Genomic DNA, 27,846 nt, shown 5'->3' with positions numbered 1-27,846 from the left:
GTCTGTTGTTGTTGTTGCTGTTGATTTTTTTTTTCGTTGTTCCTCCGTTGATTTTATTTGTATTTCTGTCTTTCATTTCTTTCCGTGATTGTTCGTTTCGCTCGTTCACTGTCTATGGAACAGTGGCACGCAACGCACGACGGTCACACACCGAGTCTACAATAAAAGTGTTTTCGTTTTGCCTAAGGTGATTAGTCGCGATCCCGCAATCGACTATAACGTATCACATACACTAGCGTTTGAAAGCGTCCCGTTTTCATTGACACACAGAATAAAACAGTCCAATACAAAATTTCAATAAACAAAATAGATAATCAAATATTAAAACGAATCAAATTCGTAGTATTGATTTTATTATTTTAATTTATAAAAAGAAAAGAAGGGACTCGCGAAATTTAACCACTTATTTAAAGATTGTTATTTGTTTGTTTTGTCTTATCGTCTAAAATTCAAGTTTATTTGTTAATCAATTTTTATTTAGCCGATTATCGATATCGAAAACAAAAAAAAAAAAATAAAGAGATCAATCATAAGAAATAAAACGAAATCATAATTATCGAAAGAAAAAAATCGTGTGTGAAAATCCATTAGATAAAGGAGCTGAATCCATCACATGAAACTGCGATAATTTTTCACTGCCGTTATACAATTACCACAACCAGAATAATTATTGGTTCGATTTTTTAAACCATTACGAGATCGAGAGAAAAAAAAGAGTAAATAGAAAAATCTCGTGGCGAGAAAATCGAATTACAACACACCGAAATATACAAATAGATTAACGAAACAAGAATTTGCGTAAAATCGAAAAGTAATTTGTGATTATTCATAAAGACAAACGAAAAGTGTATGTGAAATATCAAATATTAAATTGAAGTAAACAAAGAATTACTGAAACGTGCAACAATTTTTGCTCCGGATTTATCAGCTGGACCACAAATTTTTTTTTATATTTTAAACACAGTAGTCAAATCGTATATAGGTAAGTTTATATATTAGAAGATCCATTTTATCGAATGCGAATCATGTAAATCGTGCAATTCCAAGTGTCGAATACAAAGTTAATCGGTTCCACAAAGTGAATGTTTTGCCAATTGTTGACTCTATAATAATTATGGACTTTTTCGTTGGATTGTAATCAATTGTTGTGGCACCGTCACTAATCTATTGCTTTTTGATTTGATGTATATTCAATGTGGCTTGTGTTAGTTTTAATTTCGGCAGAAATGTCATTTAAATCCCAGATTATGTGATGCTACAATATAACATCTATTTTATTTGAAATATTTTTGTTCATTAATGTCCATATGTCGCAAACAGCAAAAAAAAACATTTCTCGGAAATGATAGCGTTCTCATCAAAAGCGACTAAATGTGTATATCAATTAACAAGTCGTTAATTGTGTGCGGTCAATTCTGGTTCTTTCGTTTCAATTCATACTATTCACGTGTGTGGCACTTCAATTCAAATAAAGGCACTTACACTTTCTCTATGCACGCGCACACACACACTGAAATGCCCTAGAATGATGAGTTAAATTCTAGATTGTAAAATTGCAATGATCCGTTTTGTCAATTGCACTTGAAATGAGCGCACACAAAAGCGACAAAATAATATTTCTTTTGTTTCTTTCGGGTCAAAAAGTATCGCGTCGAAAAATATCATTTAATATATTGTTTCGTGTTTGTTCATCTCTACTTTTCCGCTTCATCTTTTATTCTTGTCATTGCTTTCGAACCGGCATAAATACAATCATAATATGTGTGCGTGGCTGTGTGCTTTATCAATATCGCAAGAGGCGCGCATACTGAGCAGATTCTTTTGCAGTGATAGCCCTTTGTCCTTTTTTTCCATATTTTCATCCCATTCATATATTTTTAGAATTGTTTCGCTGATAATTGCGGCAATGTAATTTGTGTGCGCGGTAGGCGCATCAACTGTGCGTAATATATTTGCTCTTTGCTATATAAATTACGCGTTGTCTTTGTACGATCATACTCATAAATTGAATATTAAACATTGCAGTACATGTTTAATCATATCCACTTAAAATACTTTATACTAGCCCAGACGAACGTCTTATTGTTTTACCATAGCGCGTAGACTGGCTCAACGCTTTATGTTTGCCTTTTAAGGCATAATTACAAACAAAATTTTATCTTTTATCGTTGTTTTTTTTTTATATGGAAACTTCATTTGTCATATAATCATAATATTCGATGCTGAACAAATTCACATTTATTTCGGCCAACATTTTTTTTATGCGGTTGTCTCAACATATTAAAAAAACGCAAAGACAAACGCAGAAAATGGGCAAAAAGGCCAGTTACAAATCATAAACACAAGGCAATCGTTACGTAATTAGAATAACATTCGCTATCTTCAGATTTGTCATGCTATCGTTCTTTCATCGTTTACAAATTTGTAATTGGTACTGAAGCGTTCGCTTGAATCTTCGTCATCATCGTCACACAATGATAAGTGTCACACATACAGAATGTACACAATATTGCAAAGGCCTATCATTTCGCAGCGGCGGCAATGTATCGTTTTGTTTTTTTCTTTTCATTTTGATACATTCGCCCGCAAAATATAATGTTCTGTATTGCACAAGACATCATTCATTCATTCAATAATGTTTCATTTTAGTTTTTTTTTTTTCATTTTCTGTCATTTTCCCATTGGTCATTAAAATTAAATGATAAAAATTGATTATAGTAATTACACATGTGAAGCTGAATCATAGATGTATAAATGCATGACAAACAAATGAATCGAAAATAGAAATAAACCGCCCGCATGCGTTCGTTGCGCTGGACAAGTGTTGTTATGTGAGCGATAGAGCGGTAGCGAGAATTGTTTTGCTGTTGTTGTTTTTATCATACATTCGATTTTCATTGACAGCACAATCCCGTTCCTTTTTTTTATTCGGTCAATATCATCCAATCTGCCACAATCAATCGCATTTTGTCGATGTTTGTTTTTGTGTGTCGTTCGGTAAATCGTCAATTGTCTTAGCTACAAAGTTTTCTCGCGCATATTTTCAATTTAGCACATAAAATTGGCATGTGTCGATAGTAAAAATTGAAAGTTTGTAGGCATGTAAACGACGTTGTCAATGAGCACACACGCTTCGAAATTGCATGCCTTAATGAGCAACAATTGATCGCACTTTTGTTCTGATCATTTTATGCATATTTTCTCTTGACTCTCCGAATGCTTCTTGTTGTGGCTATGTGGCTTTACATAGTTTTCAATTGTTTTACTCCACTTCTCTTTTTCAAATTGAAACATAAACGTTTGAGTGAATAGAGAGTGGAGGAGTAAAATCAGTGAAATTACTCGTTTTGTGTGTTTTTTATGCTTGCTCACTTCGATTATCTCTTTCAATTGATCAAACCGATTTGTTTGTATAGAAAAATACGTGTTAAATGCCAAATAGAATTTGTATTTAGTGCAAAATGGTCGGCAAATGCAAGAAATTCAAATAAAATGATGAATCAACTCGGTTAATTGACAATATAATTTATAATGACTACATGTAGAATTCTATGTTTTAAATATTGTCATAACAATAAGTCAAGCGTATCGCGAACAAACATCTTTGTGCGCAACCGATGAGTGCGGCATATAATAATTTATTGGAAATAATGTGGTCCGATGAAGAGTTGGATACACACGAAAGATAGAAATAGGAAAAGAGCGAAAGAGAAACAAAGAATATTGAATTGGGTTTGGCGATCCAAAATCAAATTCTAAATTTAATGTTGGTGTTGCTTTTTTTTACCACAGCTGATTGTCATTCGGTCCATTCAATTTATTTATTGGATGGTTTTTTGTGCACTTGGTTTATTATTTTGCGAATTTCGATTGGCAAAGCCGCTCTTTTTTTGTACATCTTTCTTTTTTTTTTTATCATTTTATGTCCGAAGTAATTTCATTGTGAATAGGTATATAATTTCATTGTTCACACGGCATATATACATTTAATATGCGGCGAGGTTATAAATTGACAAATTTATATATTCTGTGAATAGCATAGATAAACACTGTTTGACATTTTCAATATGATTGTTGAAAAGAAAAAACCCTAACTAACACTCATCGGTACATGGCACAATGAGCAGCGACGCAAAACAAAAACACACAGCAATAAATAAAATACACACACACGCGGAGAGAAAAGAGAAAAACGTAGGCCAAAAGCGTTTAATGATAGCGTAAAAATTTATTTTCGATTTTTATTCGAAGATAATTTTTGCAAACGAATATGAAATGTATGTATACGACAAACGTAACGCTCGGCAAAAAACGGCAAATCATAACGTATTCATTCGAAATGTGGCTCGTGGCATTGGCATGAGTACGATTATTTGTTACAAACATTCCATCGAAATGCACCCAAATCTACGCACATTTTTTTTTTTTTTTTTGATTTACAAACGACCGGCTGCTTCGCTGTTTTGTTTATTGTCATTCGATGCGTATACAACTATGACAATTACAACATAGCCCCGCATTAATAGTTCAATGTCAATAGCTATGTGCCGATAAATGCACACGTGCAACTATTGCATTATGCGAAACCACGGCGGGAGCGCCTAAAATCAACCGAAATTGTAAAATTATAACAAACTGTTGCAGAAACCGCTTGCTTAGTATTCATGCTCTTTCGGTGTTTATGTGCTGAACAAAAAAATATATATATGAAAATTTCGCTTGGTTCGTGGCATTGGACATGGTCAACTGTACTATAAAGTATGAAAAGTAAACCGAGTACGGACCACACAGAGACATACACAAATCGATTTGATTTGTTAAATATGTAAGCTTGTTAGTGCACTTTTCACGCTTGTCAAACACTGATTTTTATCGACATTGTCATACGCAATACTTGGCAATAAATTTCTATTCGAATTAGAAGAAAAAAAAGTGTGTAGATCTAGTAAGTATTTTTTATTAAAAAAATACTCAAATATTTACACGCTCTTACGCGCTTATACATTTCCAAATCGGTGACAAATTGTATCTGGAATTGAATATGTTTTTTTTTTAATCAATTCGATCATGCCGATATTATATCAGACGAATAAATTATGAACAGCAAAACTATTGATTGACTCATTATAATTGAGCGGAAAAAAAGAGTCGAATATTTGTGCACAAATATTATTATGTGATCATTGGTTACCAATTAATTTTATTAGGAAATCGATGCTGTGTGTGTGTGTGTGCCATACGTATGCGCACAGTGGAAACAGAGAAAAACAAATTATTTTGCGCGAAAAAACAACAACAGTCAATGCAATAGCACACATAATTGAATGTGATTCAAATGGAAAATTAAGCTATTAAAGTGTATGGTGAAGTGAGTTTGGCACGCCAACCACGACCCGCACCATAAATGCTCGGATAGATGATCGAACCTCAAAATATAATAATAATAATAATATTCATTCGAATGGGCCACACACAAAAATATGCATGCTTCTCGACTGTATCAAATGCAACATGTGTGTCATTTATATGCGCTAATATCTTTGAATGTATTTCGTTCGCCGCTTTTTTTTTCGTACGTGTTATTTTATTTTGCTCATTTTTACCTATATGCTATACAAAGTTGAATTACAATATGCGCACATGAATGCGAATGGTGAAAATGAGAGGAGAAGCAAAGAAAATGAAAGAAAAATCAAATTCACGTGTCACTAACAACAGGTACATGTTATATGAAATTACAAATCATACCGTTTGTGTGATGCTGTTTATGATCTTTACATTGAATTTAAAGGTTAATAATGTAATCAATGCGCACGATGATGCAAAGTTATTTCTCTCTGCTCGTTTTGTGTGCCTTTTTTTGTTACTCGTTTGTTTGTTTGTTTGTTTCTGTAGTTTCAATTCTTTATATTCTTGTTCATATTGTTTATGTTACTCTCTCACTTTCTCTGTCTATTTCTCTCAATTTTCTCTCTCTCTCTCTCTCGTCTGATTTTTTTTCGTCACCGTTTCAAATCTTTCAGCTTGATTCTCAAATGCTACCGTTGTAGTGTTGTTCGATGTGATCTTGTCGTTTGCAAATCGGTAGTTGCATCGTGCGTCTATGCCTATATGTTGGGTCCAAGCACGACGTGCGCTATTTCATCACGTAATTCAATTGCTTGTGCGGCAGACGGCTTCTTTATTTGTATATTAACAACTGATTTTTAATGTTTAATTGAAACTGGTTTTGTCGTGTCGTAGTTTGCTTTGCGAATGTTTTTTTTTTTTTTTTAAAAAAGGCAGCAAAAACACATTGAAACAAAAATCATTCATTCTGAAGGTAAAGGTTTGTCTAATTGTCAGAATACATAAATAATGAAGTATTCCTAATAAATATGTTAGCAGAATGAAATCGGCACGAGATGCGTTCAAATATTTTTGTTGTTGTTTTCTTCCATTACGTTTTTCTACTGGCAAAACCAGCAACGATAATATAAATTCAATTTGAAAATTAAGCTATTTACGTCTAGCGATAGTCTTTTTGTTTTTCATGGCATTTCAATGGCTCAATTTGTGCCATAAAATTACTGAAAAAATCAATATTTAATTCGACGATGCGAATGGTTTTTCGAATTGGTCGCTTTCAATTCACATGTTCATTACAATCAAGACTTAGTCGGCTGGCATGACATCTTTTTCAACGAAATACATGAACCTATGTTCTGTGCACTTTATATATCTAGACGAAATCATATCACACAAATATTGATAAGAAAAAAAAACATCAAACACACACTTATTATTCGAAAGATGTTATACGAACCGGTGTAATCAATCTCATCACTTGTCTATGTCTAATCTTTTGGGTTCACACAGTACAAAAGTAAAAAAAAAAGTAAAATAACGAACTCTTTTTTAGATTCACACAGTGATAGTTGAAAATATTACCTATGCGTAAACACGTTGTGTGAATTGTATGTGTTAAAATCACATATTCATCAGTAGATAAACCTTTATCATAATAATCATATGTTATCACTTGTCGTTGAATCACTGGCGGTTGGTCTGTTGCCGCAAAAACTATTTTCGTTTATAAGTTCGAGTTGATATTTTGGTAAATTGTTTGACTTCAAGATGAGATCTATTCACGTTAAAAGTTTATAATTCATGTAATCCTATCATTTCCGCCTGGAAGTTGCAGATATGAAACATTTTTTTAGAACTTAGAATTTTGTTTTCGAGCATTTCTGTCAACTGTGTTTCAATGTATGCAATTGAAAACAATAAATTTTTTGCTTTTGAGAAATAAATGTAGGTCGAGAAAATACGTTGAAATCGATTTAGTTTGGTTCGATAAATCGGCAACCATTATACTTTCAACAAAATGTTTGTTGTGTGAGCGTGTATGTGTGTTTGTGTCGCAACGGAAATAGGTCACATAAAATACCAATAAATGAACAGCGAAACAAAACTAAAAAACAGAGAGAGAGAGAAACAGAAGACTTGCACAATTGACATAAAATTAAGTATTCTGTGTACAACTCTACATAGATATTTTGTTTTGTCATATTTACTCTTTGTTATCATAGTTTAAATTCATCGCATAGGTATAGATAACGCCCCGAAATGAATCGTCAAGGAAATGTGTTGATTTTTCATTCGAAATTTTTTTTTTGAGCACCACTCTCAAATTATTCATGCGAACGCAGCGATTTTGATTTTGGTTCGATTGGTGTGTGTGTGTATTAATGGTACATATTTTGTGTGAGGTCACAAAAATTCCAGCGAAAAATGTATGTAGAAAACTTGGAACGCACTGTTTACATTGATTCATATTATTTCTCTCGGCTGTCTTGTTTGAACAAAGCCACTTTAGACTAATTGGCATTTTATGTCTCTTTTTTTCTCAATTCTTTATTTTTAGTATTTTATAACTTATTCTAAAGACGAATGAAAAAATGATTCAAATTAATGCATTAGTTTTACTGAGAATCGCCGTTATCGCGATAATTGCAATTCTGCCAACAACTTGCGCACCCGTTCAGACGACAACACAAGCTGAGGTGAGTTGATTTCATAAGTATTTTTTTCTTTTCACTTAAATCGTCTTTTTTTTATTGCAAATTATTTGCATTGCACATACATATATGTATTTTGATTTCATCCGTTTTTTTTTTGCAAATGACACAATCGGATTGTATTGAATAAACAACAATGATTAACGTTAAATGTGATGATAACGGTACACATTGAATTGATAATTTTAATGAAATAAAAAGTCCATGCAGGTTTTTTTTTGCCATATATTTATCGGTCAATATTATTTAAGCCCAATAAAATGAAAAAATTTACATAAATTGATTGAAGAATAAAAAAAAATGAGATGCGAATTACGAATATATCAATAAAAAAGAAACCCAAATGCGATACAGCCTCAACGTAAATTCCACGAATAAGCATCAACATTGTAATAAAATACAGCGCAACATCGCGACCGAGTGAATGACTCATTCGAACACAAAGATGCTAATAAGGTGAACACAACTGGATTCTTTCACAGTCGTTTGATCATTTTGTCTGTCGTCGACGGCTTAATTTTTTTCTTCTTCTTTTCATTCATGAGAAATTTCCTGCGAATGATTAAGTTCGTTGTTTTTGTTGTTTATTTTTATAACGGAAGAAACAGAAGAGTAAAACTATGGGAGCATGAGTAATCTGATTCAAGCCACATTGTGTTTTACACATTCACATTGGGCATACGATTAGCAAATGTATCAAACACTGTCAAAATCAAACGAAAATTACCTACGCTACGCAGCTATGATTCATACATATTAAAGTGGTATTGCGGTTTAATGACAACAACAACAAAAACAAAAATTTGTCATACATTTAGTTTTATCAGCTGTTTATTGATTGACTCACGATAATGATGCCTCTCGAAAAGGGTCAAAGACTTAACCATTCAGTTTTTACATTGATCCCTTTCATTGTTATCGAATGCCATTGCAACACTTAAGGAACCAATTCACCACCGAAATAATCCAACAAATCACGCGATTATTCACAGTCAACACATTCCAAATTGAAAGAAATTAAAAACTTTACATTCACACACATATGGTAGATTGAACTTCGGTCATTCGCTTATTCAAATACTATAAAAGTTTTAAGTTTTAGCTCTATGAATTGATTGCTCACGTTAATTTAAAATGAGTTTATAAATATTTCCGGTTTTTCAAAATATGAAACAAATGCCCACCAACTTTGATTTGTACAAAGCAATCTAAACTAATGACTTGGTAATTTTCATTTTTTTTATTACACTAACGCGTATGTGTCTCATTTCAAACATGTCGATCGATGAAAGTGTGAGTCATAATACACCAACAATGGCAATACAAAGCAATAATACACGACTGAGGGTGAATTGGTGAATAGCTTTTGTGTAAAAAAGCCGATCGTTCATTTGTTTCCCTTTTTTTCAGTGTGGAGTACATCGTGTGATGTGTGTTTGTAGTTATTTTGTGTGTGCTTTGGAGTTGAAGCACCTTTGCTTTAGGCACAGTCGCTTTTTTCCCTTCGAATAAATGCATAACAATAAATTATACCAACCATATTTGAACTTCAAGCTTCGACACAATTAGCGCACATGGTACCAATCGATTGTTGACTCCACGGCTACACCACTCGACAAGTGAGCGCGAATGTAATTGTGTGATTCATATACAAAGGCGTACATCATGTATATGCGTATATGTGTGAGTTACTTAAACAAAGCCGCTGGTACAACGGTGAATTGAATCCGAAGGCAAATGCGTCACCAATACTATTTAATTGTTCTGATTTTCGGATCTGTTTCTTGTGTATCATGTAGTTTTTTAACTAATGTCTAATGCAAAACATAAACAAAAATCCATAGCATGACTGAAAATTGGAAAAAAAAGGAAGAGAAACGCTATGTAAAACGGCTGAAAAGCACGCAACGTTTAATTTTTGTTTTAAAACAAATTTATTCACTTCGATACCGCACTAAAATAAGTCTCATTTTTGCTGAGTTAATTTTTCAATTACGGAGCCATGTTATAGTGATATTTAAATGTCGAACTAAAAATAATTCAGTTGCTATTTATCGTACTGATAAAAATAAAATAATCGCAATTAGCAGAGAAAATAAAAACGCCAAAAATACCAACCAATCGAATTTTTATGTATGTGTTTGCATGCTAAAGCATTTGACAACAATTAAAGTCGGTTGGGTGTTAGTTTGACTGAACAATAGAATCCATGGCACATTTCAATGTACGTAAATTCGAATCAAGTGTTTCGATATGTTTCTATCGTTGCAAACAGTAGACATTCTATAAATGGCATAAATTTTCTCTGTTATGTCCAGATTAGTATGACAAAAAACTATGCAAATGCCACATCGATATATGGTTATGCAAGGTAGAGCCAAAAGTAATTAATCGTCATCAGTCAACGTGTCATCAACCATGGTCACGTCACTACGATGAGCGACGCTCACAACGATCAACAATACACAACACACTAAAGTCCAATCAATTTATGTGCTGTGCGAATTTCACGTCGACTACCCCAAACGGACACGCGACAAACACACAGAAATAGCGCCTTATGGGCCAGTACAATACTGAATTGTTTTCACCGAAAATAATTAGAACGAATATTCATTTTTAATAGCGTACCGCATACCCTTTGAACTTAGAGTGTGGCCACCTATACATGTCTTACGGGCGAAAAAAAAGTTGGTATATTGAAATGGATTAAAACAATTGCTTGAGATATACTGTTTGAGGTGATGGGTATGCAAATTGTCGCCAATAACATTCTGAAAAATGATATTTTTATCACAGACTTTGCATATCCTTCTTTGTGTGTGTGTGTGTGTCATCGAAATGCAATGCGTTCGAATTGCATCAAATTGATTGGTCAAGAAAAGTTCAAGGTTTATATATTCCAAAGTGTTTTCCTCTTGCCATCCCGTTTTTGCAGCTCTACCGTTTGCATTCGATAACGGTTAAAATAGAAGAAAAATAAAATACAAAATTAATACGGAGCAGCAAACGATAATAAAGAAGCTTGCCCTTTGCGAGCACGCCTGTAAATATTTATTTTGCTCAACGATCATTCAACGAGTACTTTGTCAAGACAGTTGAGACCGATTCACAGCCACACAATTGTCACTTCAATGCAAACATATGTTTATATTTCCAGTCCACAATTTGTTTGCACAATTGTCTCTGATTCTTTGTGATTTGCGAACATCTTGGCATCTTCTTTCTCTCTTTCGATCCTTTTCTATCTTTCCGCCTTCCTTGATTCATTTTCAAGCTACTGAAGCATAAGTTTTGTTTTATTGTGTTCAAATAAACTCCAGATATATAAACAGAGAAAGTAAATTGCTTGCATTGTGTTGCTCTTTGTTTTTGTGATGTGATTTGACGGTTTTATAGATCTGTTCAAAATGACACAGCACACAAGAAAACACTTAGATTCAAAAAAAAAAAAATAGTCGCCAATTGAAGTAATAATAATTAAAAAAAAACTCGGCACATCGTGTAATTGATCGTTTATAACATAATAATTTACACAAAATTACTGCTAGCCTTCGTTCATCCATTGTGCTTTGAAGACTCTCGGGCCGTGAACAGAATTCAATGTATACTTTACAACTACGTGAACAACTCTTTATTATTTTTATTATTATTTTTTCATCGTGGCTTCGGAACAATGATGATTTTGAATTTTTCCAATGAATTTCATCAAAGGAACATGAGTCAAAGATATCATATCATGTGTATACACATTCCAATTTCGATTGCAAAATAAAAGAATGAATCAAAGTGTTTTCAATTTCAAAGAGAGATCAAGAGTACTAAAATACAACGCATCGATGATTCACATATCTATGACAAAAGAATTTGTGACGCCGTGTCATCAAAAACCAAATCAACTGCGAATACAACTCGCTCTCTCGCAATTAGATTTCTTTTAAGTAATTCAATTTTATCATCGCTATCACTTTGAATCATTTCCGTTCGATTTTAAGCGTGATTAAATTCACCCAAATGAGTCAGATTTAAAAAATGAAAATTTACTTGTTGAAAATTTTGGGGTCATTTCATGTGTGATTTCCTTGTTTAAAACAAGCTCAACTACTGAAATGAAAGTGAAATTGAGAAAATGTATGTAGCAACAACATTTCGTTAAGTCATTGAAACCTTTCTTTTTCCAACAATATGCTAAGAATGACCAAATAGGTGATGTAGCTAAAAATGACTATGTAGAAAAAGCTTTGGTTGGTAGAATGTTTGTTTGTTTGACTACTTCTTTTGATCGATATTCCTTATTTACTTCAGGCTTCAGCGAAACGCGTGCATATACGAAATAAGTACATGTTTTATGCATATATGCAGGAAATTTATTGGAATTACATCGAATGTGGCAGAATGTGTGCTTTGAAAATGGTTGCTGTGTGGTCGACAAATGTCACAGAAAAACATGCATGCGGTAAAATGATACGATTTCGATGGCCTGGTCATCGGGCCGATGCTCCACATTCGAGTGATTTGTGACTTCCATGGTGTTAACACACAGTCTTTGAATTATTAAACAAGTAGCATTTAATTTAGGTTAATAGTGTTTGAACACATTAACATTGTGATTTTATGTCGAAAATAGTAATTGAAAGTGAATTTTCCCCATTCAAACAATTGACAAAACTTTGATTTGATATAAACGTAACACGTGCTTTGAAGGGCGGAAAGACATCGATTTTTTAACAACCATACCGAAAAAATGGATAAGTTGACAAGTTCAATGTCTTTCGTCATTTCGACGACTCAATTTCGACTGATATCGAATGCCTAAAACAATTATTTCGTGAAAAAAGCTGTAATTTAATTAAAAACGTACAGGCAGATATACTTGAAATGTTTGATTGCATTTTCTCGTGCATTATTTTTTCTCTTCCTCAATGAATTCCGGATTAGTTTTAGAAAAACATAGTTCGATGGACATTCCATTTATGTTTAACGAACGAGCTTGCTAATTTTTTCTCAAACTATCTAATTGAATTAACACATCGAATAAATTTGGAGTAATGTATCGGTGTTATTGTAAATCCGATGATTTTTTTTAAATAATAAGGTCGAGATAATGACGAGATAGCCCGAACTCAAAGCGCAATTTTTGCATAAAATAATAAATTAAAACATTAATAAGGTCCAATTTAACGAATATTGTATTTTTTTTTGCAAACAAAACAATGCTCAACAATCGTCTGCTTCAATTATCATGAGATTTACTTGATTATGAAAAGCAAGTGAAAAATATTTCACATTTATTTTTAGAATTTTGACCATTTGTAGTGTCACAACAATGATTGCATGTTACACGAAAGGTCAATGCAACCGTATAACTCATTTCATCGTTATACGAAGAAGAGCAAAAAACATAAAATTGCTGTGATCCGTACAGATCATTAGTATCGCATTCCATGTACTTTGTCAGCCTCTTCCTCATTCGATTAGCGCTGCAAATAGAGGAATAACATTTTAATCGTCGTTTTCCGAACTAGTGTATTTTAGTATACTTGTCGAGTGAATTTATTCCACCCGCACGATTGCGTCTCTTGCTCTCAGCGTATGTGTCGCGTCTTATCCGCACACGACTTGATAACAATATAAATACAAATATGAAATTTTAATTTTTCATCAACGCAAATAAAATGAACACCTCCTTTTTTATTGCATTGTGCGTTTTATTCACTTTTTTTTTTTGAAGGAAAAGAGGAAAAAAAGTGATCATTTAAAATAACTTAATAAATCATTCAGCGATGATCTTTCCGACTTTTGTTTATTTCAAATGTGTAAACAATACGCAATGAATGAAAAAAAAAAAAACAATAATGTTTCGTTATTGCTGCCGTTAATTTTGTTTAATTTTTTTGTGCCGAATTCATGGTCATTAACACTTGTTTTTTTTTTGTACTATTGTTGTTAATATTATGTTTGTTTCGTTTGCAAACGATTCACGCGAAATTTGTTGAATTTTTCAAAATTATATAGAATAATCGTATGCAGTAAATTGAGTAGCGCGAGCGTAAGAGATTCTCAATCACAACAATGAGCACGCATATACACACGTACATACAGAATATATATATAAAAAAAATAGATTGAGCGAATGAGAGAAAGAGATCCAAATGATCCGGAAGTAAATTGGATGAGGATGAGAAATTCGAATGAGACACGAATGAGATTGGAAATGATTAAATGTGGACATAGTGTTGAAACGAAAAAAAAACACACACACACAATCAGGAAAAATAAAATATTCAGCCTCGTGACGATCTTGCTTTGAATATGGCTTTTTTGGTGATTTCAAGTGGGAGAATTGAGAATAGGCTCATGATTTGAATATATAATGTAAACAGGCCTGAATTAACATTTCGTCAATCGAAACGCGCATCTAATCTTCGACCGGGGCAATATCTCTGCTTCAGAAATTTGGCTGCAATAATGAATCCTTTGTGTCAAATATACTAATGAATAAAATCACTTTTTTTTTCAATTCTCGCAATTGTTTGTTCGTCGGCGTACGGACAACAATGACTAATAATAATTTGTTGTTGTTGTTTTGTTTTAATTCACACAACGAAGGCGCACTTAATTCCGAATGCTGAACATAGCGCGCACAAAATGCAATTCACGATGCAGTGCATTCTCAATTTATCCCGATTGCACACATTAAACACAATAAACACGTGTTTCATATAAATATAGAAATGAGTGTGTCTCTTTCGCTTTCCTTTTCTTTTGCATCTCTCGTACCGAGACCGAATCACTTTAATCGAATCAAGTAACCTGAATGCGAACGACAGATGAAACGCCACACACAATATAAAAAAGGAGAATTGTTTTGATTTATGTATTTATTTTGCTGACTTTTTTTTTATAACCAATTTAAATATAAACAATGTTATTTTTACGGTTTTATTGCTCGGATAGAAACTATAATCATTGTCATCGAAGAATCGTGTCTTTTATTTTTCTCTCCTTCACTTGATTGCAAATAATTTTATGAAATCCGCACACAAAAAAACAACAGCAACATTTTTTTTTGTCTTTTGTTTACAAACATCAAACACTTTACGCACACACCTACATTGTGCACGCATATTGAAATGGTTTTCTCACGAATTTTGTATGCAAATCACGCGAAAATTCAAACTTCTGGCTTTTGTTCAACTTCGGCGAATGTAATAGCAAAAACGATGCAATATAATAATTGCCGTCTACTTCAGATTGTGGATTGAAGGAACAAATGACACACATGTCTGAAGTATGTGACAATGTCATTTGTCAAGTGTGGATGACCTAAATAGCTGCGAAATCCGGAGGAATGGAAGCAGCAGGATATTTTTGGCAAAGAAAAAAAAAGCACGGTCAGCCACAATGATTTGCACATTTAAAAATGTTGTTGACATTTCGCAGAAGACAATCTTCATGCGTGATATGCGTAATCTCATGTCTCCAATCTCAATCGGCACACAAAAATGAATCCCTAATTGAGTACAGAAAGCGAAAGTCAAAATCGTTGAACCATATAGCATGATCGGTGGCGTGAGCACTCTTAACACACTCAAATCCAATGCAATGGATACAAGAGTGTCCCCCATAGTTATCAAGCCGCCGAAAATTGGTTTAAATTATCGTCATGTAATGAATACACGGCTACAGTGAAACAATTTCACGACTTTGATCGACACAAAAAAAAAATTGCATATTTGCAAACAAATTTATTTGTCTACGATGCATACTGAAGAGGAATTCTTCAGAATGAAAATGCGTTCATGAAGCTTGCTATTTTGAGTCAGGGAGTAGTCGCAAAATGCAATCGAATATAAAACAAATTGAATATAATTTTGCTGATGATACGATGGAAAAAGGGTATTCGATTATGATTAGTCATCGGGTATTCCAAATTTTCGAATTTATAAAACCGAAAAAAACCCGAAATTTGAGATTTCTTCGCACTTATGTTCGTTTAATGCATTACTTTGATTGTGTTACACCTCTATAATGGTTTTGATTTCTTCAAAAAGTATTTACGATGTAGTTTCCCCTTGTTTGAAGCTCTTATTGATTCAGTAGCCGAATGGTCGATGTCAAGCAACTAATAATAAATAACCACATGAAATATGGTACGAAACTGTCAGTTTTCGTCTTTGAAATAGCTCAGTACAGCATTTCAATTGTTGAAATGGTTTCATAGACAGCCTTTGAGTTAACAATAAATTATTTTTCACGCTGACAAATCTACGCCGAATGCATATTCAAATCAATTCAAACGGTGCTCCATACGATCTCAAATAAGTTAAATATTCTAATTACAGCTCAAAAGCTGATTTTATTGATGTTATTAAACAGTAGCCAATAAGTTTGACGAAAAGTGTAAATCTCGTCAATGTTAACTTATCGAATCGACCCAAATAAAAATGTTTAAATGGAGTTTGGGTTGTCCGCACGTAATGTCATAAATCTTTGTGTTTGAATCGATATTCAGAATTGCGGATCGTTTATTGATGTCAACTTTTTCAAAAACTTCTGCCGAATCAAAATTTATTAAAATGAAAAGAGTGTCAATGTGCCGGGTGTACCATACCGATTCAAATACATTTTGCAAGGAAGAGGTGTTTGGCCGAAGGATAAATTAAACACCGCTCTAATATTTTTTTATTTCATATAAATTATTTACTACGTGTTGCATTTAAATGCTTTATAACAATTTATTTGACACGTTGTTGGATTCTACGGTATGCGATATTACTGGTTGCGTTGTCGCTGTCAATTGACCGCTTCAAAGCGATTATCATTTAATTGTTGTTCATTTTTCTGAGGCTGTAAAAAATAAGCGAATTCAAATGCGTCTTTAAAATTTTCATATCAAAATGTGCGGCCGCGCTCATTTGCAACTACTAATAGAAACAATGTAGGCATTTTTGTTTACATTCCAGTGTAATAGACGTCAAACATGTGTGTCATTTTTCCTATATTTGCAAATATCGTCGCATCAAATGTAAATCTCTCCAAACAGATCGATCAATAAATGTGAACAATATGATAGACATCACATGCGCATTGATTCGTGTTGATCGTTGTTGTTTTTTTTTAAACAAATTACGAGTCCAATTAAAAAACAAGCACCAGTCGGTACGACACTGTGAGCTTTGAGTGAGATTTGCTATCGAATCCACGTTGATTTAAATAATATTGACAATTAGCGGTAGTCTGAAATCATTAAGTTCATTGTCGTACTTTACCTATACTAATTATAACCAGCTTGGGGAAAAAAAGCAAACACTTTTCAGCATATCATGCTTGTGTTTGAATGGAATATCGAATCAAAAACCACAACGAAGTGATCCTACACATTTTTATCAGCTGATATTAATATTCATTCAACATTGTTCACGTACCGTCGAGAATTACTTCGATTTCAATTTGAATTGAAGCAAAGCCAAACCGTCCATTTGGCTCATAAATTTTTCGGAGCATGGAATCAATTATATACACATAGAGATATATGTGTATCGCAATTCCATTAAAATTTGTATTGTAATCGACAAGGTCGATTAGCATGAAATATTCCGAAATCAGAAATTCAAATTTAAAATGATTTCTACAAAAATTTGAAGCAGAAAAAAAAACAAGCGGCATACCATAAAACAAGTGTCGCGTAAACAAAATTTCGTTTTATTTTTTCATTGCATTCAGATGCCTGGAAAAAAATTCAACGTCATTCGACGGAATTACCCCTCAAAAAAATGTCCACGAAGATTTCATGGAAAAAGTGTTTCATCTCGCCACCAAATCTCGAATAATGCGATTGCATGTTGTATTTTGTTGTCTGCTACGTACCGTTGCTCGTTAAAAGTGTGTGTGTGTGTGTGTGTTTTTCATTGATCCTCATTAATCGATGGAAATTTGTTACGTTGCATCACAATCATGTAAAGTTGAATATAAACATCCAATGGAATATAAAATTGAACATTAAATCGTCAATTAATAGGTGATTTTTCTATTTGGCACTTTGGAAACGCGATTACATGTAAATAATTGAATAGTTATTTGTTTTTTACGCTGTTACCTGAAATCATTAAAAAAAATTCTCGGAGCAAACGTAGCGTCAATTTTGTATTAGATGCTATATATATATAATAGGGTGGTCAACTTTTTTTGTATCAAGTCCACATCGCGATTCTGGTTCTAAGGGTCCTAACAAGCATTTTTGCCCAAGGAACCATATGTCTAAAATGAATTTCGAGCCAGCCAATTTTTCTCTCAAGATATTTTCCAAAATATTTAAAAATCGACTTGGATGTTGTATGAAAAAGACAAAAACACATTATTTTTTCTCTAGCCAAATGTGTATGTGGGGGTTTTCGGGGTCGAGGAATCTATTTTTGACATTTATTTTGCGATATAATAACGTTTTGATACGATTTTCATACAAAAAATGGCAAAAATGATCGTTTTCTTCTTCTTTTTTACAATTTTGTTTTTGTTGATGTCGATTTTATAATCGGATCAAAAAATTATGTTCTACAAAGTTGTTCAGAATGATGAGAGAAATTTTTTGGGTCAGCTGCCCTCCAACTCCCCCCACCCCCTAGGGAGGTCAGGGGTCATAACCCCTCAACCCCTGATTTTTTTGACCTAAAACCCAAAGATTCGGCTTCAGCATGCCAAAAAACCTTTAGAAAGTATTTTTTCAAGATGCCCTCCGAGCCAATTTTCACAAAAAGAAAATATATATATATGCTTAACGGCAAAATAGAATGATTAAATGTTAATAAAACAGTCGATATTGGCATAATTTCATCAAATCAAAAAACAAATACGAAAATTCTAGATTGATTTAAATTCGTGCATATCTTTCAATTTTCACGCCATCTGGATGATTTTTGCTGCAGTATAATGAATACTTTTCATGTGAATTTAAGTAAAATAAAAATAAAAAAAAATTCCACAACATTTTTCACGGGCAAATATTTTCAGTGGATGAGTCAGTTTTTCACCACAAGCAATGTACACCATATTAGAATAAAGTATCAAAAGCCCCAAGCCATCGATATAATATCGTTCGAAGAAAACAAATGTTTTCGAAATTATTTGTTATTTTGTATGACAAACGAATCGAGAATGTACTTATGATTCAGGCATATATCTTCCTTGTTTGCCGTGTTAACTTGTTGTTTAATAATTTCGAACCATATTGCATCAAGATTAGAATCTTTTATGATAATTTGTTTGCAATGATAGTGTAAATTGCTTTGTACTATTTCAATTTTCGTGCACGTTAAAATCAATGAAAATACACAAATTGCGCTTAACCTTTCTAAAGTACAAGCCATAACGATGCATATAACATGCAAAAATCAATTGCAAACAAAACCAACCAAAAAAATAGAGAAAATTGTGCAGCTCACTGTTTTAATTACAATGTCTGGATTTTGAATTGCATGCACTGACGTAATGACCCCAGCGAAAAGTATGTATGAACGAACTCTCGTTTTTCATTTGAATGAATTCGTCGAAAATGGGATGTAATTTGCATGGTTTTAAGTATTTCGCCCCCGGGACAGAAAATCTATTCCATTGTAATTGTTTTGTTATTTGTTTTTATTCGCTCTCCCCTGTTTGTCTCTCACAACTCTATTCAAATCTATTAAAATGTAATCAAAATGAATGCGTTTCGGTAGTGACGGTTAGTGTTTTTCACAACATTTCGCATGATACTTGATGAGCACACGCTCGAGCATCAATCGCAATAATTATTATTGAGTAATTAATAGTTATAAATGTTTCATTTGGCTGCACTGTCGATGAATTAATTATGAGTGCAATTTCATCGTTCGATATAATAAATAAATAATTCCAAAAACGTGGAAATAATTCATGGATAAAGTATAACAATGCTGCGCAATTTGACGGACATCACGACAACAACAATATTGAAAATAATAATAACAAAAAAAAGCATATTTAGACAGAGAGCAAGCGAATGAACGAGCGAGAGAAAAACTTGCTAGTAATACATTTAAATCCATGAATCTTATTGAATCATCCTTATCTTGGAAATCACATTCAATCGAACAGCTCACAAAATTATACTTTCTTTCATTACTGTGAAATATCACTGTAAATTGATTTGCTGGTTATTGCTGTTTGATTCTCTCTGTTGTCAGTTGGTACAACAGTGTGTAAACCAGCTTGAAAAATGGCCATGAAATCGGAAATTCCAATTCGTCTTGGCGGTTTTATTTCGCATTTTGTTCATCGATTTATATTATATGTAAATTTTCATTGGTAAGCAATTGTGTTTTATCGTCGAATCACCTGACTCTAATAAAAAAAAACTGTTTCAATCGACTCTGTTTCAATTTGATTGATATTGAATACATTTCCCAAAATGGTCTTGAAAATTGCGTAGTTATCATGACATAAAGCATATGATTGTAAATATACATTTAACTGATCATTTTCGTCACGACCAACCAAGTGTCTAGACAATTTTTCAATCGCTTTGATTTTTGTGCATTTATCAATGACATTTCTTAAAAAAATCCATGAAATTTACTCAAATCAACGGATTTGGATAAGTGGATTCATTGATGGTACTGTGACTAATCAGGTCGCTAACCTCTTTTTCCATATTTTATTTGATTCACACTTCTATATTTTATGCAAGCGCCAAAGTCGTACATTCAAAATGCAAACATTAAATTTTTGAGAAAAAAATAAACGACGTCCCAGAAGATTGTGTTTTTTTTTTCGTTTTGCCAAACGAAAGTATGCGAAAAAGAATGTATGAGCTTGGTTACAAAGATTTATTTCTGTGCGCTTTACGCTGTTTTTACATCGGTCAATGGTCAGTAATATTCCGTTGAAGAATGCAATAAAAGCGAGCCAGGACAGCATGCCACGGAATGCCTTAGATATATATATATATATGTGTATATCGATGGAAATGGGCACGCCACACAAAATTTCAAAATAACAAAAAAAAAACGTTATTAAATTATAGTATATGCTTGTTTTTTGGTGACAACAATGAACGGCTGCCAAAAACTCAACCACTCAATCAAATTACACATGCCATTTTTATAAATACACATGCAAATATGGTTACTTTGGCGATACACGAACGATTTTAATGAATTCGGTACGCGTTTCGTGTAAATAGCATAATATATCGTTGGTCTCTATCTAGCTCGCTCATTCCTCAATTGTTCAAGGCACGCGCATTGTGTTTCTTTTTGATCGTTGTTTGGGTTTATCAAATGATTTTTATTCTGTTTTTAACGTAATACAATTTTTTGTCCTCGGCTCCGATTTATTTTGTATCAAAAAATGTTTGGAATGGATAAAAAGACTGCATATGAACGAAGAAAAAAAAAAGAGTCGAACGAGTCATCCGTTCATCATTGAATAAAAAACAAATCACATTGATTTTATGCACAAAATAAGTTGAATGAACTTGGATTGCTTCTTTGTTGCTAATTTCGATTCGTTTCGTCTTCAGATTTATCTATCACAATTTGGATACTTGCCACCCACAGCCAGAAACCCTGCCAGCGGAGGTCTTCTCGATGAAAGCACATGGAACAAAGCAATCATGGATTTCCAAAGTTTTGCCGGTGTTAATATCACAGGTAATTTATGCAACGATTTGTATGTCTTTTCATCAATTAAATTGAATTCAAATGAATAGGTAACTTGGATCCGGAAACCATGGAGTTAATGTCACTTCCACGATGTGGTGTCAAAGATAAAGTCGGCTTCGGCACTGATTCACGATCAAAACGATACGCATTGCAAGGTAGCCGCTGGAAGGTGAAGAATTTAACCTATCGCATTTCAAAGTATCCAAAGAAATTGAATCATCAAGAAGTTGATAAGGAAATTGCACGTGCATTCAATGTTTGGAGTGAATATACCGATTTAACATTCACAGCAAAACGCACAAATCCCGTTCATATCGAAATTCGGTTTGAAGAAAATGAACATGGTGATGGTGATCCATTCGATGGACCCGGTGGCACTCTAGCTCATGCATATTTCCCAGTTTATGGTGGCGATGCTCATTTTGATGATGCAGAATTTTGGACAATTGGTAGCAGTCGAGGTACAAATTTGTTCCAAGTAGCTGCACATGAGTTTGGCCATTCATTGGGTTTGAGCCATTCAGATGTGCGATCAGCATTGATGGCACCATTTTACCGTGGTTTCGATCCAGTTTTCCGATTAGATTCAGACGACATTCAAGTAAGTTAAGAATAATTTTGTATTGTTTAATGTTTTCAAGTTTTTTTCCACATTTGGATCATTTATAATTGAGCATGCGATATCATAACGAAATTATATCAAAATAGGGAATTCAAGCATTGTACGGACGTAAGACTGCGTCGGGTACGGACAGTGATAGTGCACCGGTTCCACGTCCATCATATCGACCGGCCAGCCGACCAGCCAGTGGTGACAATGAATTGTGTTCAGATCCAAAGGTCGATGCAATGTTCAATACGGCTGATGGAAATACATACGCATTCAAAGGCAACAATTATTATCGTTTAACCGAAAATGCTGTTGCTGAAGGATATCCAAAACGCATATCAGATGGATGGCCAGGACTTCCAGGACATATTGATGCTGCCTTCACATATAAAAATGGTAAAACCTATTTCTTCAAAGGATCACAATACTGGCGATACTCGGGACGAACAATGGATGGTGATTATCCAAAAGAGATTAGCGACGGATTCACTGGAATTCCAGACAATTTAGATGCAGCTCTCGTATGGGGAGGAAATGGTAAAATCTATTTCTACAAAGGTAGCAAATTTTGGCGATTCGACCCATTGAAACGACCACCAGTGAAATCAACATATCCAAAACCATTGTCAAATTGGGAAGGTGTGCCAAACAATATTGATGCCGCTCTACAGTACACCAATGGTTACACATACTTCTTCAAAGGTGACAAATACTATCGATTCAACGATCGAACATTCTCAGTAAGTAGAATCACCTTCTTTTTTGTTATCAATAGGCAAGCGAAATCACAAACAAAAAGCAACGTTCTTTATTATTATCGTTCGCACATAATCTAATCAGTTTCTCTTTTTTTTTTGCTTTGTTTTGCTTCGTTTCATTAGGTTGATGCAGCCAATCCACCATTCCCACGACCGGTCGCCCATTGGTGGTACGGATGTCAAAATATTCCCGCGACGTTCAGTTCATTAGGTAATCGTTTAACCGCACAACCAAGCCATAGTGATACGGGATATGTTGATAATTTGGAATTTGATGCAGGTGAGTGGAACCGACCCGACTGGAAAGTCCATAAAGAACATGGATGTGATCTAGCAACGTAAATGAGCATATTTTAAATGTTCGATATTATTTATTCCAAGACTTCGAAAATTGATATTATAACAACCAAAATGAACAATGATCTGTGTATAAATTTTGCCGTAGTTTTTCTAATGATGACAATGTTTTTTTTTTTTAATAAAATGAAATTGTTTGAACAATTGAACACGTTGAGTGAATGAAATGCAGCGTATATCATGCCATTAAAATTTTGCTATTCCCAGTCGAACAAAATACTTAAACTAACGCATTTGATATTGTTGACGACACAGTTTATCATGTGTAAAGAGTATAATTTCCATACAAAGAAGGCACACTTAACACTCATACATGAACGAACAAACAAACAAATAAAAAAAATCACACAAAAAGACAGAACTAAGTGTCCGAATTTTATCAGACTATTTTTGTAAGGAATTTTCGCATAGGCAAAAAGTAAAAAAAAAAAAAAAAAAAAAATTTTAATTGTAAGTTGTAATCTCAATGAAAATTGAAGTTTATTTTTGTTTTGTGTTATCTATTTTTGTTTATTTCTTTTCTATTTTGCTCTTTTATCTACCTTTTAATTGGTTCTGGTATATTCGATAGCTCAAACTAATAATACTCCTAACTACTTCTCTCTGTCAGTTCTGTGTTCTTTTAACCTCTCGATTTCAGTTTAGACCGTTGAATTATTTAAATCAATGAAATGAAACCGTTGGGCCGATACTATTTTCCATTTCTCTCTCTCTCTCTCTCTCTCTCGTCTTTTTGAGCATCTTCCATATTTTCTAGAGTCTCATCTGTTTCTAATGTGATTTGACAATTTGTTACATTTAATCTACTTATTTTGAATTTGTAAGTACTTCTATCTAATTTCTTTTAATCAACCATCGAACTATGTTCATTTCAAGGGGTTTTCACCATAATTTCTTTTACAAAAAAACCATGATTAACACAAATCATCGTGCCGAAAGCATACACACCTATTTCTCCGTTAATTGATATAATTTCCGTTATTCCTAATGATTTTCATTTCATTTCCTACTAACATTGCTTCTAACAATTAACGTTGTCGCTAAATACAAACTAATCCATTAAAATTACTGAACAGAAAAAAAAGATTAATTACTCTTAAATAATTAATGTTAAACAACCACCTAATTGACGAACCAAAACACTGAACAGTGAACATGTTTCGCGTGGAAAAAACGTCAGAGATATTTAAAGAAAAAAAAAACAACAACGAACTAAACATATAAACTAGCAAGTGGTAGAAAACAAGTACGACAAAAAAAAATTCCATGGTCGGTTTCGCTAATCTGCATTAAATACTTAAATTATTAATTAAATTGCCTTTTTTTATCAAATTTTCTTATCATCCAGACATAAAAAAAGCAAAATGCAAAATTGGCCTTTCCTTTTTCCTTTGCCTTTATATCCATTTTCTCCATATTAGTTTTTCATTTGCAAGATTTGATCAAAACAGTAGAATAATGACAACCACATTTATTTAATCGCAATAAATTGCAAAGTTTGAGCGCTTGTTTTAAAAAATCATACGCATGTTTTCACCTGTTTGCACTAAGTCATACATAATTTAATGGTTATGGGTTATTTTATGCCATACGGTGTTTTTATTCGCATGCGAAGGAGAGAAAAAAAAAACAAAATACAAAACAAGAAAACAAACATTGAGTACACATACTGTCAATTAATTAAAATTTGAGTGATTTATTTGAATTTCTTCTGCACAAAAGTAGAGAGATTGAAATTGTTCGGATGCACAGATGCACCTCTGAACATTGAACATATAGCTATGAAAACGAAAGCAAATCGTCAATCATTTATGTACACGTGTATGCACGGGTACAGGGCTATTCAAATAACCAAAATCAATTCAACAATTAATCGCACGATACGATTTCAAAACGCATTTCTGAATTCGGTTGGCACACGTATTCAAACGTACATAGTAGTAAAATAGCATTGCTTCTATTCTTTCGATTTGTTTGTGTAGTTTTACTTCTATCTCTTTGAAAATCACATTATTACTGGAATGCAATGTTTTCTACTTAAATATTTCCTCATTACTATCACTCTTTTTTTATTGTTGTTGTTGTTTAGTTTTGTTTAATACTTGTTTGCTTATGACGATTTACATGATTCACAAATGATGTAGTTTGTAGTGCATCATCATACACTTTTTTACGCGTTTGCACGAATCTTCTCTATATTTTTTTTCCTCTCACCTGTGTATCTATGTAGATTGTTTAGTTTTTTATTCACATCGCACGATTAAATTTCCATATTATGGTGTTTTTTCACTCATTTCGTAGAGAAACCGTAGTCGAATTTTTTTTGTAGAGAAATAGAAATGTCGAGCGGCACGAACACAACACTATATCACTAAGCACACACACACACGCACAAACACTTAGCCTTTTCAAAATGTGCAATATGGTTGCTGATGATCTTTTACATTAGTCATTTTCGATTTAAAATCAATATCAAAATTTACTTCATTTTTTGCACAATATTCCATTGGGATTCATCTTTAAAAGTTTCAAATGTAGTTGTAGAACAACCAAGATTGCACTCTTTTCCCAAAACTCATGCGAATTGAGAATGCAGTTGATGAAAGCCAATACCTACTGATCCCAAGATATAGCCGATATCCCAATTTCTCACCTCCACCAGTAGATATTTGCTTCTTTATATATCTTCTTGATTTGAATATTTCTTTTTATGTTTATTTTAGCAACCATGTTATTATATTGAGTTGTGTGTTCATTTTTTTAGGCTCGAATCGTCGAAGTTAATAAAAAAAAGTTAAAAACGATCGAATTGAAAACGAATACCCTTAGATGCACTTCACAATCAAATATGTTCTTTTTTTATACGTAAAATCCAATTATAGCCTATTCATTTAAAAAAAAAAAGCATTCAAAAAAAGCAAACAAGTTTTTCAAACGAAAAACACAAACAAAGAAAAAAAAGATTGTGTGAAATCGTCGTGTTGAAGAGATTGCGGTTCAACTATATGTGCCAAGCACACGAATGTATGTTTTATATTTTAAATTTTATTTTTTTTATTTAGTTTTGTTGTTTTTTTTTAAATTTGTTATGATTTTTAACTAAATTTTTTATTTATTCTAATGAACATTGCAATTAACGTTGTTCATTCGTCTTTATTTATTCAATTTTGATTATTGCCATAAACATAAATAACTGTTGATGGTAGTAAATATGGAAAAAATGACATTAAGAATCAAACATGGTTAGCTCGGCACTTTTAAATGTGTGTGTTTTTGTTAAATTCTATGTGTTCTTTTTCAATCAATGCACACATCACACAGGTGCAACATGAAGATTCTCTATCTATCATTCAATTCTATCTTTTGTTCAAAATCATCGTTTGTCCGAATGGGATTGACTTAAAATTCATCAACAGTTATTTATTCACAAATAGTTCACGTCTTGCACTTCTTCACGTTTCAGTATTTGGCTTTTGTTTCCTTTGTATCAAAGTCAAAAAACAAGAATTAAAGCCAAATCAAATCGAAAAAAAATCGCATGTATTTAAAATTCTGTCATTCAGCTCACACAGATATATATATATATATATATTTGGTTATTGGCCGCCAATTCAAGCACCAAATTTTAATAATTCTTTAAACACAATTCCATCACACATACAATTCACCATCATTTAAACGATAATCATTTCAACTAAATATAATGATTGTTTTCTTTTTCTTTCTTTATCTCTTATTGTATGAAACAAATTTAACAATAAATAAACAATATGTACAGCTGGTGCCGATGAACAACTTGCCCACGATGAACCGAATGGCTCAGGAAATCAACATCATATTCTAGCAAGTGCTTTAGTTACATCAATTTTATTGTCAATTTTGGGGAAATTTGTCTATTGCTAAACACCGAATATAAAAACCGAACTGAAAATGGAAAATGTCAAGCAATACATGGATGCCGACCAGACTCTAAAAACAATATATGAAGCACAAAATTGACTTACTTATTAAGGGAACGATCGAAATGCCAAAAAAAACTACACACAAAATGCAAGAAATAGAACGAGAGTGAAAGATATATTATCATGGATATAACATTTAATTTCGTCATTTGTCCCCGTCCCTCGTGTTCGATTCGCGATTTTTATCAAATCGTCCAAATTCACTAAATTAGACGTTAAACGAATAGATAGGTATTTAGAACAAAAATTATTGAAAAATTTACTGAACATTTCAATGTTATGATTATACAGATTTTATGTAAATGAACAAGAAACAAATTTAATAGAAACAGTCTTCAGTGCCTTTGTGATTAGAAATTATATAATTAAATTTAGGTAGGCATTTTTTTCTCCAGTATTTCAAATATTTTATGAAAATAA

The 27,846-nt window shown here is 32.9% G+C and overlaps 1 protein-coding gene across 4 annotated transcripts; it reads left to right on the top strand.

Moving 5' to 3' along the window:
• Nucleotides 1-123: 123 nt before the first annotated feature.
• Nucleotides 124-27,501, top strand: LOC116338916 (matrix metalloproteinase-14). Of its 4 annotated transcripts, none has more exons than XM_031764483.1 (7): nt 124-982; nt 7,907-8,045; nt 21,598-21,727; nt 21,787-22,340; nt 22,448-23,089; nt 23,231-23,318; nt 26,229-26,330. In XM_031764483.1, the coding sequence occupies exons 2-7, from the start codon at nt 7,941-7,943 to the stop codon at nt 26,246-26,248; spliced, it is 1,539 nt and encodes a 512-aa protein (XP_031620343.1). In that variant the 5' UTR covers nt 124-982; nt 7,907-7,940; the 3' UTR covers nt 26,249-26,330. The 4 variants fall into 4 exon arrangements, with proteins under 4 accessions (XP_031620343.1, XP_031620342.1, XP_031620341.1 ...); XM_031764482.1 differs by having other exon boundaries at nt 23,231-23,387; XM_031764481.1 differs by lacking the exon at nt 26,229-26,330 and adding an exon at nt 27,243-27,501 and having other exon boundaries at nt 125-982.
• The last annotated feature ends 345 nt before the right edge of the window (nt 27,502-27,846 follow it).

This window comes from Contarinia nasturtii, unplaced genomic scaffold (genome assembly GCF_009176525.2).
Source record: "Contarinia nasturtii isolate CC-2019 unplaced genomic scaffold, AAFC_CNas_1.1 Cnas_scaffold_414, whole genome shotgun sequence".
Lineage (NCBI taxonomy): Eukaryota > Metazoa > Arthropoda > Insecta > Diptera > Cecidomyiidae > Contarinia > Contarinia nasturtii.
This window is presented reverse-complemented; position numbering and strand designations above follow the sequence as displayed.

What these genes read in the sequence shown, in the direction of transcription:
- LOC116338916 (XM_031764480.1), top strand. Translation starts at nt 7,941, where the DNA reads ATGATTCAAATTAATGCATTAGTTTTACTGAGAATCGCCGTTATCGCG. An exon ending in TGCCGGTGTTAATATCACAG is followed by an intron (nt 21,728 to 21,786) that starts GTAATTTATGCA and finishes TCAAATGAATAG; the next exon opens with GTAACTTGGATCCGGAAACC. An exon ending in TAGATTCAGACGACATTCAA is followed by an intron (nt 22,341 to 22,447) that starts GTAAGTTAAGAA and finishes ATATCAAAATAG; the next exon opens with GGAATTCAAGCATTGTACGG.